This window comes from Cucurbita pepo, chromosome LG12 (assembly GCF_002806865.2).
Source record: "Cucurbita pepo subsp. pepo cultivar mu-cu-16 chromosome LG12, ASM280686v2, whole genome shotgun sequence".
In the NCBI taxonomy this organism is placed as follows: domain Eukaryota; kingdom Viridiplantae; phylum Streptophyta; class Magnoliopsida; order Cucurbitales; family Cucurbitaceae; genus Cucurbita; species Cucurbita pepo.
The window spans coordinates 5,825,173-5,843,397 of record NC_036649.1 but is presented as its reverse complement, the minus strand read 5'-3'; the positions used below and the strand labels follow the sequence as shown (position 1 = coordinate 5,843,397).

General features: G+C 35.1%; 2 protein-coding genes across 12 annotated transcripts in view; both read left to right on the top strand.

The window, feature by feature from the left end:
* LOC111807537 overlaps window positions 1-2,957 on the top strand; it is a 6,234-nt gene extending 3,277 nt beyond the window's left edge. For all 3 annotated transcript variants that reach the window (XM_023693296.1, XM_023693298.1, XM_023693297.1), the window contains exons 8-13: window positions 224-301; window positions 678-778; window positions 913-1,083; window positions 1,389-1,463; window positions 1,610-1,717; window positions 2,544-2,957. In XM_023693296.1, the coding sequence (XP_023549064.1) occupies window positions 224-301; window positions 678-778; window positions 913-1,083; window positions 1,389-1,463; window positions 1,610-1,717; window positions 2,544-2,891 (881 nt within the window). In that variant the 3' untranslated portion in view covers window positions 2,892-2,957. The remainder of the gene's footprint in view (window positions 1-223; window positions 302-677; window positions 779-912; window positions 1,084-1,388; window positions 1,464-1,609; window positions 1,718-2,543) is intronic.
* A 1,475-nt stretch (window positions 2,958-4,432) lies between these two features.
* Window positions 4,433-17,085, top strand: LOC111806451 (probable nucleoside diphosphate kinase 5). Of its 9 annotated transcripts, none has more exons than XM_023691773.1 (7): window positions 4,433-4,615; window positions 4,752-4,761; window positions 4,863-4,953; window positions 5,541-5,765; window positions 6,962-7,069; window positions 7,209-7,312; window positions 16,395-16,655. In XM_023691773.1, the coding sequence occupies exons 3-7, from the start codon at window positions 4,877-4,879 to the stop codon at window positions 16,436-16,438; spliced, it is 558 nt and encodes a 185-aa protein (XP_023547541.1). In that variant the 5' UTR covers window positions 4,433-4,615; window positions 4,752-4,761; window positions 4,863-4,876; the 3' UTR covers window positions 16,439-16,655. The 9 variants fall into 9 exon arrangements, with proteins under 9 accessions (XP_023547541.1, XP_023547539.1, XP_023547540.1 ...); XM_023691771.1 differs by having other exon boundaries at window positions 4,723-4,761; XM_023691772.1 differs by having other exon boundaries at window positions 4,720-4,761.
* The last annotated feature ends 1,140 nt before the right edge of the window (window positions 17,086-18,225 follow it).

Sequence of the window (18,225 nt, the reverse complement as noted above, 5' to 3'; positions counted from 1 at the left end):
GGGGGGGGGGGAAAGACAACAACACTTGTTTCATTCGCAAACAATGTGGGTTTACATGATAATAATTCTACTGGCATAACCTGATCATAGTCTCCATGGTATTTATGGTTTCCTTTTGCTCTTTATTAACTGCTTCCCATTAATTTGGCTCATCTATAATGTCAACAGTTACTTGCATTCGATCTGAAATTTTACGTTTATTGATGTTTAAATCTTTTCCCAGGTACATATTGCAACCATTACTTCTTACAAATGCTATCAGAAATTGGAAGGGGTGTTTACGATGCTGCTTATGATGTAGGTGAATATCTCTTTCTCTGACTGATGCTATAATGATCCATTTTCTTGTGGTACTCCCGTAATTTTCTTGTATTGAAGCAATAAATCGTTTCGAAAGGAATTTTTTTTGGCTCCATGACTATAAGGTAAAAATTCCTATCGGTTCTTACTTTGATAAGAGGGTGTTGTTCATTAGACTGATTTGAATGAACTTGAGGTAGCAGCCTTAATTAATATGGTAGAGTTAAACAGTAAGCTAAACAAAAACTATAAAATCTTAGAGATTCATCACACGAAATAAGCCCCGTTTTTTAAGGTTTTTTTTTTTTTTTTAATGAGTAAGAGCTGTTTATGTTTTATTGTTCATCCATCTAATTTCTTCGTCTTGTTTTGGCCAGATTTGATTGATTCTCGGTTCCAGATGTTATTCACAAAAGCCTCATCTCTCTTTCTCGCCAACATCACCGTGGATGCTTTCAAGCATCTTGCTTCCCTTGAGGTTAACAATTCTTGAACAACTTCTTTCTGTTTTCAGTCATACTTTTGAAGTCCCGATCTTTCTTCCACAGACACTACTCTCTTATTTTCTGACTGCATCTTGACATTCCTTTCCAACATGATGTTCTTGTGTAGTTGTTTCCAACTCAAATTCCGGACCTTGCATGTGGAAGCCCATTGATAGTATCAGGCCGATACAATGGAAGTTTTCCTGAGTCGTTCAAAGTTAGTGGCATCTTAGCGGATATGAGCGATTCCGCAATCCATCTCAAATCCCAACGAGCTAAAGAACTGCTTCTTGATAGGGTACTGGTTCTTCCTTCCTGCTAAATATTACTTTTTGTTGATGAATTAGTACAAAGGATCATCTACTATAATTTGCTTTTGGGATTTCTTCCGCCAACATAAGTCCCACGTTAGCTAATTAACAGGAAATAGAGGAAGATCATGGGTTTATAAAAAACACTATCTTCATTGGTACGAAGCTTTTTGGGGAAACAAAAAACAAAGCCACGAGAGCTTATACTCAAAATGACATGACAATATCATACCATTGTGGAGAGTCTGATTCCTAACCTCCTTTATTCTCTTACTCATTCTTTATTCTGCAGGTGCTTGCGAGAAGACAAATTGATATAATGACTTCACATGCATGGTTATTGGAAAGCAAGGACCTAGAAGATAAGGTTCGTGGCTTATAGCTGTTTGTTTAGGGTCAACCATAATGATCACGGTGGATGAAATTGCAATTAGCTTAAGCTTTTGAGATTGAATTGGATCCTATGATAGTTTATCTAATCCCGGTTTGATCTGTTTGATTTGCCTCTTCCAGATTGCTTGTATGAGCAAACAAACTGCGTTTCCGTCCGAGTATACACGTTTGATTCTAATGCTGACCAAGGAAGGGAAAAAAACTCCACCATCCATTATCGTACAGGAGGTAAGATTTCCCTCTAAACTTCTGGAATCTACCCTTGTTTTCAGGAGAATATTTGAGCGGCCGGAAGATTATTGCTAGCAGTTCTTTTGATAAATGAGCAAAACTATGATTAACCATATATTTCATAGTTTTGAGTTTAGAAACCTTTGGCTTTTTGGGTCTGCCTTAGGCCTTAGCAAGTCAATCAATAGTCATATTTAATAATTTTTTCCACTGTCCAAGAATCTTGGTAAAATTATAACCATTTGGGATTCTTTTACTACCCATATTCTCACTAGAATAGTGAAATGGTAGTGAAATGGAAGGATTATTGTGAGGTAGCCTCACGTTGGCTAATTAAGGGGAGGATATGTCTTTATAAGCAAGGAATACATCTAAATTGGTACGGGAACGTTTGGGGAAACCAAAAGTAAAGTCATGAGAGCTTATGCTCATCATACCATTATGGAGGTTCGTAGTTTCTAACATTGTACCAGAGTCGTATCAATAGAATTCTCAAGTGTCGAACAAAGGGTGTACTTTGTTTGAGGACTCCAAAGGAGTTGAAACTCGATTAAGGGGAGACTATTCCAAGACTCCATAGGCCTCGAGGGAGGAGGCTATATGATGTATTTTGTTCGAGCGGAAGATTATTGAGGATTGTCGGGAGGGAGTCCCACTTTGGTTAATTAAGGGGAGGTCTGTGGTTCCCAACACCCCCCCTTTTGAAAACACGAGTAGCACCGTTTAGATTAAATTCTTCAAAAATCCCATGAATCGAACATTTGTTTACCTTCAAATCATTACATTACCCAAAGAAAATTGCTAATTTTGTTATATAAAACAGATGCGTAAGAGAATGGACATGTGGAAGTCGAATAAGGTAGAATGGAAGGGGCAAGAGATCGTTTTCTTGGGGAACCAAGGCGTTGGATTTGGGAACCTGACAGCAACCGCGGAGAATATGCAGCCAGGAAAGGAAATAAAGGCAACTCAAGCAACAGATATGTTGGTGAAAGCCGCTACAAATTGCTGTGGGCGACTGATAGACCGATTCTGTTGCATGTGTTTCATAAAGTCTTGTATGTACATGAATGACAGGTGCATCGTGGCTTTTACACAACTCTCCGCCGCTCTTGCCTGCTGTGAGATCTTTAATTGCTGCTTTGAATTATGTGAATGTGATTGCTTCTAATGTTAATACTACTTTATATCATATTTTATAAGGTGAAATATTGAGGTCTTGTTTTGTTTAGCTCAATCATTCCTTTTGGGGAGAGGAATTGAATCATCTAACTCTAGCTTATCCTTATCCTTAATTATAGATTTGACAATATACCGTCCCAAAAAGTAATATTTCCATGACCAGTAAAGTATGCTAGCAAACATCGTCGAACTAGACAATGACATATATGTCTAACTTTGTTAAGAATGAGAAACATAAGTGGGATTGAAAGTCCGATCTTCGTTTATTTAAGCTGGTTGGTTTTCAAGTTGAACTTTCTACTATGGTGTCCCAACGGCTATATTTTTACATTTAGAGGTGAATATTCATATGGGTCGCATCCAAAATCAAGATTGAAATGAAATAACAAATTTCATGAAACTACCTGTTTACTCTTCTAAACGGCGGTGTGCTCGATTCCTCGAGTTGCATCGAGAGAGGGAACGACTGGTTGCAAGCTCAACTTTTTATAGCCGACTCTTTAAGTTAGGTTTTTCGTTTGTTCTTTTTTCTTTCTTTATTTTTTCGGATTTGACGTAATTACGAATGTTTCGTATTGAAGATATGTTTGGTAGTAGCTCATTAATATAATATTGGCATCTTTCATTTCCTTTCCCAAGCTCATGCTCCACAATTGTGATGATATTTAAGAAAATAATAGTACTTATTCCTCCAGATTATTAGGATTGTTAATAATTTAAAATATTTGTTCACAAGATATTTATAGAGTGCTTATGACCTCGATGTTTGAAAGCGTTCTTCATTTTTAATAATACAAAGTCATACATTAATATGATATATAACTTTTTTTAGTAGCTCGTAATTAGATCTCTCGTAGGCTAACAATACGTACCCTATGATCATTCATTTACACTCCATATTAAAAAATAAAAATAAATCACAATTTCATACTTTCTATTTTTTTCATGAATTAAGAAGTTTATGTAATTTTTTAAATCATTTTTTAGCTAAAAATGACAGGTGTAAAAAATCTAACGGTCAAAATTTAAAATAAGATCAATTTACATATTAAAAATTTAAATTAGAAGCCAAGCCAAGAATATTAAAAATAAATTTGATTGAAAAAAAAAAACCATAGTAAGTCTTAAAAATCGTGCTTATATTTATTCTTTAAGATTAAAATTAAAAGATATATATTTTATGAGTAGTTTAATTCATTTACTATCTAAAAAAAGTTTAATATATATATAATGTCGCAATTTTATTTTTAATTTTAAATTAAATTTGATGGTTAAAAAATTAATTTTAAATTGGGTTGAATTTTTAAAAAATTAAAAATTTGGGGCAGAATATTTTTTTAAAATAAGTTGTACTTACTTTTAAAAAAACAAGAATATTTAAAGTTCGTGCAAACTATTTTCGAATTTTAACACGTGTAGGACAAGTAAGGAGACGGCGTCAGGGGCTATCAAAGTCCAGCACGCTCCACGTGTCCTTATTTAACTTGATAAACCCGGTCCGTTTCTTGGACAAATCCTCTGATCCTTCGGCTTCGCGTCGCGATATTCTTCCTCTCTCTCTCTCTCTCTCTCTCTTCCCCCTAAAACAATGCCCGCGCCCCTCATTTTGTAGCGCTTCATACTTTCCCGCCATTGTACTGATCTACAAGTGCTCGAGTTTCCATTGTCTTTCTTTCCGTTGCAGCTTCTCAATCTCGATTCGGCGAATCGCAGGTACGTGTTTTCGATCGGTTATAGAGGTTAAGGAACTGCAGGATTAGATAGCGTTCTTGAAATTACTGAATATTTGTTGAAACGGATTGTATGCCTAGCTGTAGCAGTGGAAATTACTGACTGTGAGTTCGTTTAGCTGAAATACTGTAAGTATCCGATGTTCTTCGGCCTTGGGCCTTGGAAATTCTGAATCCAATGGATTTTTTCGAACTTGACGCGATTTTGAGTGATGTTGTTGTTGTTGCAGTTTCTTCCCAGGATATGAAGATCCGTTTGGTTTTGCTCGGTTCGCGGTTTCTATTTTTCTTCGTCCTCGTTTCTATCGCTTTTTCTGGCATGTAAGTAATGCTATGGCGTCATGTTTCCTTTTGAAAATTTTCATCATCTCGTTGCTTAGGTGTGCGTGGAGGAATCTAGTTGTTCTCATCAGCATCGGTGATCATACCGTTTTCGTTTGATTACAGATAGTAGCGAAAGTTTTCTTGTATCTTAGACAGAACTCTTGTTAGATTATTTAGCTAATCGGACGTAAATCCAATTGTTAATGATGGAAATTAAAAAAAAAAAGAAAAAAGAATCCTGGTTGGAGATTTCTCTTAGCTATGGATGATTCTGTTGAGCAATTTCCGGAACTGATATCTTTTTTTAATTTGTACATTTAAATTAAATGACATTAAGTTGACTTAGTTTACTTTTTTTGGTTGTCTTGAAGATCTTGTCACGAGCATTGAAATCTCCGTTTCTCCTTATTATCATCAATCATATTAACATTTGCGATATTTGAAGTGACACTACTTCATTGTCTCAATCTACTTTGATCTTACTCTGACATTTCTACTCATGGTAACTTGTTTTTCGTTTCTTGAAGATCTTTTTCTCTTTTGCACGATAAATAATTCTTAAAATATTGAAGCCCTGATTTTAGATTTGCAAGTAATGGAGGTATGGAAACGGAGAAAACATTGGCTATGATAAAACCAGATGGCTTGCGCGGTAACTACACCGATAGAATCAGAAGGGCCATTGTGGAGTCCGGATTCAGGATTTTGAAGGAAAGAGTAGTTGAATTGGATGAAGATAGAGCAAGTCGCTTTTATGCCGAACATTCGTCTAAAAGCTTCTTTCCTACTTTGGTCAAATACATGACGAGGTACATATTAAATCTTTGAAATGTTGTCAAGTTTCCTCTGCTAATACTCATTTGCATAATTTCATATGATCCGTGGTACTAGTGTATTAATAATGATGTGTACTTTACTGCATTTAAACTGCTTTCCTCTGCATTAATTTGCTAGCAAGTGGTGAATATGTTTTTCACTCATGCAATTTAGCAGCCATTACACCACATCTGTGTGTACTGAAAAAAGAAAAATTTGAAAGTGCTGATATTGCAAGATTACTAATTCATTCCGTGACTATTTTGTTGAGGACTATTAAGAGGAGTAATCTCACATTGGCTAATTAAGAGGAAGATCATGGATTTATAAGTAAGGGACACTATCTCCATTGACATGAGGCCTTTTGGGGCAATCAAAAGCAAATCCATTAGAGTTTATACTCAAAGTGGACAATATCATACCATTGTGGAAATTTGTGATTCCTAATATGGTATCAGAGCCATGCTCAACTTAGCCATGCCAACATAATCCTTGAGTGTCAAACAAAGAAGTTGTGAGCCTCAAAGGTGGTGTCAAAGGTGACTCAAGTGTCGAACAAAGAATGTATTTTGTTCGAGGGCTCCAGAGAAGGAGTCGAGCCTCAATTAAGGGGAGGTTGTTCGAGATCTCCAAAGAAGGAGGCCTTAGGGGAGGCTCTATGGTGTACTTTGTTCGAGGGGAAAATTGTTGATGATTATTAAGATGAGTAGTCCCACATTGACAAATTAAGAGAAAGATCACGGATTTATAAGTAAGGAACACTATCTCTATTGGCATGAGGCCTTTTGAGAAAACCAAAAAAACAAAGCCACGAGAACAGTGGACAATATCATACCATTGTGGAGATTCGTAATTCCTAACGTATTTATCTTACTTTCTTTTCGAGTAATTTCAGTTATGCATTAGCAACATAGAGAAGTTCATGATAGGTATCTCAAGCTTATCAGATGTTCATCAGTGTGGTTCTCCACCTCGAGCAGCCATATTCTCGTCGTTTAACTTAGTTGAAATATGGGTCTATGTATAACAGAAGACATTAAAATCAATCAAAATCAATCTGGACTTCTAATCTGATCTTTTTGTAGCCATATGTAAAGGTTTTAAACAAACATGAAATCTTTCTTCAATTGTGCGGTTGTGTAAGTTCTTGCATAATGGTGTTCTTCCTCTGTCTAACACTGCTCATTAGTGGCCCAGTATGCGTTATGGTTTTGGAGAAACAAAATGCCATTGCAGATTGGCGTGCTATGATTGGGCCAACAGATGCAACGAAAGCTAGGGCTACGCATCCTAATAGGTCATAAATTTTTATCTTCGTCTCTATATATACTTTGCCTCCAGAAGTTTGAGATATGAATTCCGTACTGATGTCAATTCATTTGCTACCAGTTCACTTTAAGTTTTGGCTTTTATTATGGTCTCTTGCACGATTTCAGCATTAGGGCAATGTGTGGCTTGGATTCAGAGAAAAACTGTGTTCATGGTTCAGATTCTCTTCAATCAGCTCAAAGAGAGATCTCATTTTTCTTTGAAGAAACTGGTAAATTCTATTCCTTCTATCACATATATATAAAATGCATATTATTTGTTTGTCCGCGTTCTACTTTCGTTTTTTATTACTGCAATACTTTTTACTGTCATATTTATAGTGTCACACAATCTTGCGATCTATTTGGGCAAACATGCAGCTATCCGTTAATTTCAAAATCCTATAAATGAAAGTAAAAATGCAATATTGATTGATGTAGAAATAAATGTTGTACCTTTAGAATCAGAAGTTGTAAATTCTAGATAGGAGGAGGTTACTAGTTGGGAGCGGACAGAGGCTAGATTTATCTGCCATTTACAACAAAACCCATTTTTTTAGATTATAATGATTTTTTTTTTAATTATATTTCTCATAGAAAATGATAAAATGGAACTTTTCTTCAATTCTTCTCCCACAAGGCACGTCTGTTTCTTGGTCCTTAAAAGCGTACTCTCTTTTCTGTTATTGTACTTCTTTTGACAGGTGAAATAGTTGGAAAACATGATGAATTATAATCATTAAGCAGTCAGCGTATAAGAATGACTAGATCTTATGGACGACTTTATATTTATATTCTCAAATTCCAAACATGCATTGCTGCCAGCCCCCACCCAAAATTCTTCTGGACGTTGGCAAGCCGATACCTTGTACTGTGCACATCTCACGCGCTCATTTGGATATTTGTGTGCTATTTGTGGATGTTACAATTATGCTCAGTGCCTGTATTAGAAATTTAGAACTTGTTTTCCCATGACCTGTTTGTCAGTTTTATTTATCTTTTGTTACTTTTTAAGAAGGATTTGTTTCGATCCATAAATGCTACTATTAGGAAGATAAAACCATTGGTTGGTTATGAGGGGTCTGTGGCTTCTTACGACCTTATTTAAACAGGATCTGTTCTATAGGTTGTACAATTGTGATCTTATCCCGTAGCTTCTTTAGTTTATTAAGTTTTAGGTTTTTTATTTGTTTTATAGTTTTAGTTAGACATGCTGCACACCTGTAATTGTTCCTGTTTGCCCTGGTAACAGACGTAGGGCAGTAAATGATGGGCTGCAATGCTTTTCAATTAGAATTTTTCATTCAATAAAAACTTCAATATTTGTGCTTCACCCGTTGGTAATGATAATATTCCAAAAATTAAGTGTAGTTCTCCTCGATCCTTGTGATTTTCTTCCTTAGACAGGCCTAACGTGCACTTTAGGACATGTTGACTCACACTTTAGGACATGTTGAGGATTGTTGGGAAGGAGTCCCACATTGGCTAATTTAGGGAATGATCATGTGTTTATTAGTAAGGAATACATCATCTCCAGTAGTATGATGCCATTTTGGGAAGCCCAAAGCAAAGCCATGAGAGCTTATGCCCAAAGTGGACAATATCATACCATTGTAGAAAGTCGTTATTCCTAACCGAACACGCCTTCACATACATGCCTTCCCGTTAAGCGGTGAGTGTCTTTTCTCTACTGTCTCTTTCTCTCTTCTTTCTTTGAGTAATTTTTTGGAATAACATTCCGGACTTATAGTATTGTATGTTCTTTTTACCGGGATATGGGGTTGAAAACAACTCTTTTGCAGAAACACTCACTCTAGACCTAAGACCAATCAATAAGAGATTACAAAAACTCTTTACGATACTACTACACCTTGCTTTTCTTGGAAAAGCTTGGTGGAGGAGAATTACAATGTAGACTGCACACTCGTGATCTTATTGATTTATTCTTAAAATTTCTAAATATTTACTTTTTTTGTTTTTTTTTTTTTTAAAAAAAAAACGTTCTATAAAACTTGTAGACAATGGACTTGCAATTATTGAGTTTGACTCTATTGGGCTAGTGACGATCTTTTATTGATGTTTCTAAAGGACATGAAGGTGATCATAAGAATTTTAATGATTCGAGATGATGTAGAATTAATGACTCTGGCTAATCAGCAGGTTCGATTTCTTGGGCAATCTTTGTTTTGGTCGTTGGTCTCTCTGGTGTGCGGTTGAGATAGAGAAATGTGCGGGTTCATGATTATTTAGCTAATCAGCAGTTTATACGTAGATGGAGAATTAGCTTAGCCGTCTTAGTTATTGAGAATTAGATTAGCCATCTTCGAGTAGGTTTTCCTTTGCAACCCCCTTTCTCCGTAGACAAATATCTCTAAGGCATGAACAACCAAGTTCGATTAATTTCCCAGTCCTGTTTTCTTACTAATTTTTCAGTGATAAATTTATGAGGATTGAATCAACCTTTGAGATAAAATTGTTCACTGAATCATGTAGGGAGGATCTACACTTAAGTTGGTGACTGGACATCATTTGGAAGGCTGGTCTTGTTCACGAATGAGTAGGCATATGGAGCTAGGATGCATTTGAAAATCATTTGAATATTTAGGTCTTATCTGATAAACATGTTTTTAAAATTTAAGGTAAGTTTTGAAAATTAAAATACATTTTAAAATAGTTTTTGTTTTCAATCTCATATACATTTTAACATAGTTTTTATTTTTACTTCAAAACCTGACTTTATGTCCTTTTAACTTAAAAATGGTGGTTAATGTTTGAGATAACTTTTAATATTTTGACACTATCAGTTTTTATCTCTTATGTACCAACTTTTATGCCCCTTAATTATAATTGCACCCAAAGTTGAGTTGAACTTTTCTATTTATAGGCAAAAGTCGTCCTTGTATCACCATGCATAGCCTATGTTTTGCATCTATTGATTAGGAGTAACTGAGTCTGTAATTGTTAAAGATCATGTATTTGTTTAGATTGCTGTCAGTTAGTATCTAATTAAATCTCATTTAGGAGTTAGATCTAGTTTTTTATTTGATTTAGTTTTGATTTGATTAGATTTTATTTTGATTTGTTTACCGGTTTGTTACCAGATTTTCTCCCGATATTTTTAGGTAGATTTTCTGAATATCTTTTGTATTCTCTGTATAAATATGGAGCATTCTTGCTCTTCATAATTCAATCTTCTCATCAATTATTCAATCAATCCCTCCTTCACTAACAAATTGGTATCAGAGCTATCTTCTTAAGGGATCTGTGAGATCAAAATGGGAGGAGAATCCAGTTTTTCCGCTGTTGCACCACCAATTTTCGATGGAGACAATTATCAAATGTGGGCAGTTCGTATGGAGACTTATTTGGAGGCCTTGGATCTTTGGGAAGTAATAGAAGAGGATTACGAGGTTCCTCCGCTTCCAGCAAATCCTACTGTAGCACAAATCAAATTACAGAAGGAAAAGAAGACAAGGAAATCAAAGGCGAAAGCTTGCCTATTTGCCGCTGTATCACAAATGATCTTCATGCGAATAATGTCCCTCAAAACAGCAAAGGAAATCTGGGATTATCTCAAGGCCGAATATGAAGGAGATGAGAGGATTCGTGGAATGAAAGCCCTAAATTTGATTAGGGATTTCGAGTTGCAGAAGATGAAGGAGTCAGAGTCGGTGAAAGAGTACTCTGACAGACTTCTCAGTATTGCCAACAAGGTGAGATTGCTTGGTTCTGTTTTAAATGATTCAAGGATCGTTGAGAAGCTGCTAGTCACTGTTCCAGAGAAGTTTGAAGCCACCATTACTACTCTGGAGAACACCAAAGACTTGTCAAAGATTTCTCTTACAGAGCTCTTGAATGCTTTACAAGCACAAGAGCAAAGGAGGTCTATGAGGCAAGAAGGAGTGATTGAAGGTGCCTTACGTGTTAAGCATCAAGACAGCAGCAGGTATAAAAACAATAAAAATTTCAAAAATCAATTGACGTATGGAGATTCATCTGCCAATTATCAGAAGACAAAAGAAGGAGGTTTCAAAAAATCCTATCCACCTTGCCGCCATTGTGAGAAGAAAGGTCATCCACCATACAAGTGTTGGAGAAGACCTGACGCCTTCTGCTCCAAATGCAATCAACTTGGACATGAAGCTGTGATCTGCAAAGCCAAAGATCTGGTGAAAGAAGTAGATGCACAGGTAGTTGATCAAGAAGAAGAAGAAGAAGAAGATCAAATGTGTATGGTCACTTCTTCCTCAAGCAAAGAATCAAGCGAGAGCTGGTTGATTGACAGTGGGTGCACAAATCACATGACATATGACAAGGAGTCTTTTGAGGAATTAAGAGACACCGAAGAAGATAAGAGAGTGAGGATTGGCAATGGTGAACACTTGGAAGTCAAGGGTAAAGGCACAGTAGCTATAACAAGTTATGAAGGTACAAAATTTATTCCAGATGTTTTATTTGTGCCTAATATTGATCAAAATATCTTAAGTGTTGGTCAGTTACTTGATAAAGGCTATAAAGTGTTGTTTGAGAATAAGCAGTGCTTGATCAAAGATGCTAGTGGCAAAGACTTGTTCAATGTCAAAATGGAAGGAAAAAGCTTTGCTCTAAATCCGACGGCCTTTATATCCAGAGTTAGTGCCACTGAGATTTGGCACAAAAGACTTAGACACTTTCATCATCGAGGTTTGCTTCAGATGCAGTCAAAGAAGTTGGTAGAAGAACTCGCTGACATTGATGATGACATGCCTCCTTACCGTGCTTGTATTTTTGGGAAGCAACATAGGCAACCCTTTCCTAAACAGGCATGGAGAGTCTCGAAAAAACTGCAGCTGGTTCATATTGATCTTTGTGGTCCTCAGCGAACACCATCATTAAATGGTAATCTTTATTACATTGCTTTTATTAATGATCTAACGAGAATGTGTTGGATATTCTTGCTGAAGCAAAAATCAGAAGTTGCGGGTGTATTTTGGAAATTCAAAGCCAAAGTTAAGAATGAAAGTGCATGCTTGATTCAGACTATAAGATCAGATAATAGCAAGGAGTACACTTTAGAAACTTTTAGCAGGTTTTGGGAAGAGGCTGGAATTGAACATCAATTGACAGCACCATACACTCCTCAACAGAATGACGTCAATGAAAGGAGGAATAGATTCATAATGGAGATAACGAGATGCATGCTTCATGAGAAGGATCTTCCAAAACGTTTTTGGGAAAAAGCAGGAAACACTATTATGTGTTTGCAAAATCTAATTTCAACAAAAGCTGTGAAGGACTTGACACCATTTGAGGTTTGGTATGGTTATAAACTTTCTTTAAAGTTCCTTAGAGTATTTGGGTGTCTTTGCTTCACTTACATTCCACAGGTCGAGCGTGATAAGCTTGACAAAAAGTCAGAAGTTAGCATCTTTGTTGGGTATAGCACTATATCCAAAGCTTACAGAGTTTTTGAACCACACATTAGTTGTGTTATTGTGAGCCAAGATGTTCATTTTGCTGGAAATGAGCAATGGAATTGGGAAGAACTGACGAAGGTGAATCTGATTTCTAATGCACCAAACAATTTAATCTTTGGTAGCATGTTAGAAGAGTCTAAAGATGAACGACAAGATGCTTTGGTTGATGATGCACCTGTCCGAGGAGGAGCTTTCAGTGATCGAGAAAAACAAAATTTGGGAGTTGGTTGATCGACCTCTAAACAGAAAAATAATTTGAGCAAGATGGGTGTTCAGAAAAAAGCTTGGAGTTCACAGCATCTAAACAAGGAGGAGTGTTAAAGATCATGTATTTGTTTAGATTGCTGTCAGTTAGTATCTAATTAAATCTCAGTTAGGAGTTAGATCTAGTTTTTTATTTGATTTAGTTTTGATTTGATTAGATTTTATTTTGATTTGTTTACTGGTTTGTTACCAGATTTTCTCCCGATATTTTTAGGTAGATTTTCTGAATATCTTTTGTATTCTCTGTATAAATATGGAGCATTCTTGCTCTTCATAATTCAATCTTCTCATCAATTATTCAATCAATCCCTCTTTCACTAACAGTAATACGTTAGCCTTCTTAGTGAGATTGTTGAATAGGGTTAAGTGATAATTTTTGGAGTTTCCTATCAAAAAAAGACAATTTTTTTTTGGAGTTTTTCTTCTTTCTAAAAACCCCTCTTTTGCTAGCACTTCTCAAGTTTATGCAAGTATAAATTTGTCGAACCAAACTGTCTCACTATTCCTTGGAATGTATTTTTGGATTCTGACTTTCTGGATCACAGGTGCATGGATCCTATTTTTTTTATTGGGCGGTTAGCATAGCAGTATATGATGCCTTGCCTTGCTCTTCGGCATTGAAGAGGTATAATCTTTTGAACCTTTGGGCTTCAGTTTGATTTGATTTGGACTTCAACTAACTTTTCCCATGGGCTTTTTGATGATTAAACTCCATGATGGCTAGCTTCTTTTTGTTTTTTATAAACCATCAGGTGTCAATTTCTTACACTAATCTCATTAACATTTTAGCGTTGATCGGATATTCGTGTTTTTGGCTATGGAGTGCCTATTTAGTTCCTTTAGTCATTACTATCAACGCCTTCCTTGAGATGAGCATAACCAGATGCCAAAATTACAAGTTGCCAATCCTATCAAGGAATGACAGAAACATTTAAGAACCTAATGAACAGCAAGGAACTGAGGATGATCTATTCTCGGCTCGTTGAGACAATACACTCATAATTAATACAGTAGTTTTGTAGAGTCATGATACTCTATTATGCCTTTTGCCCCAATTCTTGAGGTGGTATTATGGATATCATAGCTAGAAGTTTCCATTAAGAGATCAGATTTAATGAAAAGCGAGCTGGTCAAACCATTGGATGATACAAGTCCACGCAATACCAAGGCTTAGTTTATGGTTGCCAACCGCAATATTTGCCTTCCAGAATTGGGAAGTTTAGCATATAGTTTCTCCTTTTAGCTTGGGTTTGTAAGCCCTAGACACCTACTAGATGCATCGCTCACGTGGTTTCTTATCTTTCTTTTAAAATAAGCCGTGTCTTGGTTGGAGTGATTCTTTTCTGACTCCACCCCTTCCATATTTTATTCCACTTTTATGATTTTCTTTTCCCCTCCTTTTCCCTGCATCTCGAGGAACTTTTGGGCAATGAGACTAAAATGACGAACCTAGTGATGATTATGATGTAAAGATATTTAAGCCTCGGATATATATATATATATATATATATACTTTTTTATCCATTTGTATTAAGATATAGTATTTGGAGAATATATTATAATAATTAGTTATAGAATATATCTTAGATATTCAATTTTATGTTAGGATTTGATTATCATTTGATTAGTATGATTTAGTTCGTTTATATTTTTCCCTTATTCTTAGGTATTAGTTGGTAGCTTGTGTCCTGTTGTTTAAACGTCGTGAACATAGATAGTACTTTTCGATCTCACTTATATTTCTCATTCTTAACCGTTTGGTTATTGAGTTATTGAGTGAGTCATCTCGTTTTCCTTTTGCTTTCCCTTTCATTATTTTGAATCCATTTTAATATGTCAACCTTACTCCTGGCGACCCATTTATAAACTGAAGTTTATATACATAACATTACAAGGCCAGAATTATAATCTTTAGCCTCTAAGGGAGATCACCGATGACTTATTTGGCTGTTTGTAGAAGTCTATTGAAGAATTGTATTGACTAAACCAGGTTGTTTAAATTAGCTTAGATAGTGTATTTCTTTCTAAAATTTTAATATAAGAATCTGTACGAAATACTTGAGGGACACGATAGAGCGTTTTAAACCAAGTATGTAAGCACTAATTAAGTAGAACAACAGTGGTGAGGATTTTTAAAGCCTCTTGGTTAGTAGAAGATATTATCGGTATTAAAAACGATAGTACTCTATGATGTTAGAGGAGTTTGTGGCTGGTATTCAAAGAGGTAACTGTTACTTTCCCTTTTCGTTGAAAAGAAGGTGTAGAGATCCGAGAGTTGGCTTGGTTTGTGGCATCTTTTTAGGAGCAAAGGCTCCGAGGAAAGAATAAAGCTACAATATTTCAATCCACCCGGTTGGTACGACTGTGTGAATAACTTTGTCGTGACACGTGGCCAAATAGGTTTCAAACTGGCCATTTGCTGGGTGTTTCTCGGGCTTTGATCTGGGTTCACTGTCTAGATTTGAAAACAGTTCCTAGCGCTACTGTACAGTTTTGAAGTCATTAAAGATTGCCAATAAGACTGCTAGTGCGATGCTGTGTTTGGTCAAATTTATATTGGAGTGAGAGCTTGAAAAGTATAATAAAGAATTAAATAAGAAACAGGGCTTGTGAAAGAGAACACCCCACTTTCTATTTCTATTGATGAGGATAGGAGTTCCTACATTCATTCTCTTCTGTTGTGTAGACCTATAAAGAGTTCTTTTCTTAGGCCATTTTAGATTAGAGGATTCCATTCCTGGACTGGACTAACAAAGGTAATAACTCAAAGGGACAAGTCCAGTAGCCGTGTCTACACCAACATGGTGGTGGTGCTTTATATAGCAGACTCAACTTGGCCAAAATTTTTAGGATCCAATCCTCTTTCATTTCTCTGTCAATAAGCAACTATCCTTGTCTTTTTTGTGACGTCCCACCTTAGTTGGGGAGGAGAACAAAACACCCTTTATAAGTGTGTGGAAACCTTTTCTTAGCAGACGTGTTTTAAATCTTAAGTGGAAGTCCAAAAGGAAAAGTTCAAAGAGGATAATATCTACTAGCGTGGATTTAGATCGTTACACTTTTCCTCTCATGCTTATTTTAAGCACTGTACGTGTGGTTATCTATTATAGATATTGGGTTGGAGGTGCTTGGTTTATGCGGCCTTCAGGAACGTGTTAGGCACACACAAACATAGTTGAAATAAGGAACATGTCGACATGATCAGTAGTAAACTGTCAGATTCCATTAGCTGCTCTGGGTTTCTGGATTTTCTTATTTTTTAAATTTTAATTGGTCAAAATACAACTCCATTTTGGTCTACTTTATATTTTAGTTTGTGTGTGTACTTTCAAATTATTGAATTTAGTTCTTTCCAATAAATCTTCAAAATGCTAATTAGTATTATGGTTAGTTTATTGCCAACTTTTCTTTGAAAAAATTAGTCTCTACTAGTTATTTACTTCTTAAATTTACGAAGCATATTCAATTGTGTTTTTTCTTGAATATTATTAAAGTTTGATAAAAATTAATTTCAAACTAACAAAAAAACACTAATTTTAAGGTATTTTAAATGTACAGGAGTAACATTTTAATATTATTGAAATGATGTGTGCAGGAGTATTATTATATTACCTTATTTGCTCTGGGAAATGTATATAAGTCCGTCAATACAAATCCTTGATAATGTAATATAATATCAATTGTCTTTTGGTATTAAGGAAAGGATATTCATATGGTTAGCAAACAAAATGTGTTGGGGTAAAAGATTAATTACAAAATTGTGGGGTAGAGAATAGAAATTGTCAAGTTTTGCAGAGTAAATTGTTGAAGTATAATTTGTGATAGTTCGTATGCGCGATGAAATTTTGGTGGAAAATGGCGTGAGAGAGGTAGAGAAAGATTAGGTTAATTGGTATTGATGAAATACTATAAATTTTGAGAGTAATTTGAAAGTAGTAAGTATATAGAAATAGATGAACTTGAAGAAGAGTGCGATGTTATTTGTATTGAATTTTAAAAAATAATGTATTTTGAGCAAAGTTAATGAGCGAAGGCATGTATATGTATGTTTTTTTTTAATATTACAATTGCGTATATGGGAGGGTGTTCATATGACTCGAGAATCCGGTCAATCTGGATTATTCAACCCAACTCATAAAGGTTAGTTGAATTAGATTATTTTTTTTTATTATATATATAACTATAGTTTAAGTTGGGTTGAATTTTTGAAAAATTGAAAATTTGGGTCGTTTTGCAGGTTAATAGTTTTTAAGTGAATCAACCCGATCAATCCAAAAATAAGGTTAACACTATTCTACTTTTAAAAGTATTATTAAGATCGAGAATATTTGACATTTGTAGTCAATTTTAGTGATGTGGTGCTATATTTGATATTTGAGTTTTATGATAGTTTAGTTATTGATGTATGGATAAATATAATTATTTTAAATAATTTAAAAAAAAACTCACAATTCAATCTAACTTAAAAAAAAAATTAGAGATTGAGTTGGGTCTGGTTGCAAACTCTATTTGAGTTGCTCTTTTGAGTAACCCAATCCAACCCTCGTATATACCTACCCATAGGTTAGATTTCCAAATAGATTTAGATATTTTTATTAAAATGATTAATTAATTGATTATGCTAAAGGTAAATAATTGTTGTAGTCTACTAACATAGAATATTAAAAATATTAGAAAATAAAATAAAGATCCAAATATAATAAATTTTGAGGATGCATCCATCTAGATGAACCCTATTTCGAAAAATTTCTTGGGCTCGATCTTTTTGGTATTTCCAAATGAGGAAGCCTCAACTTCGGCCAATTTTCAGAAAATTGTGCTATAATTGTTCCTCTATGAGGCATGAGATGGACTTTTTAGGATTTCTTAGGAAAATGGTAAAGAATGTAATATTATCAATTTCTCGGTAAAAGACGCTCCACGTCTTCGAATTCCGATTCGGTGAATATTTATAAACTAGTGTGAATTTCTTTATTATTCATTTATTATTCATTTATTATTTAATAGAAAGAAGGCCAAAAGTCGCAAAAGGAAAAGAATGTGTATTGTTTGAAGTATTGATCAGATTCTACATTATCTTGCTTTCTTCCATTCATTAAAACTGCTGATCCTTGTTAAAATAGCTTCACAATTTTTATATGCATCAGGGATATGTTAATCTGCATGTTGTTTTATTTCTGTAGCAAATGTTAGGTATCATGACACTCGAGGAAGTATGATACCGTCCACTTTGAGCATAAAAGCTCTCATGGCTTTGCTTTGGGCTTCCCCAAAAGGTCTCATACCAATAGAGATAGTATTCCTCACTTATAAACCTATGATCTTCCACTAAATTAACCAATGTGGGACTCACTCCCAATAATCCCCAACAATCCTCCTCTCGAACAAAGTACACTATAAGCCTCCCTTGAGGCTTATAGAGCTCT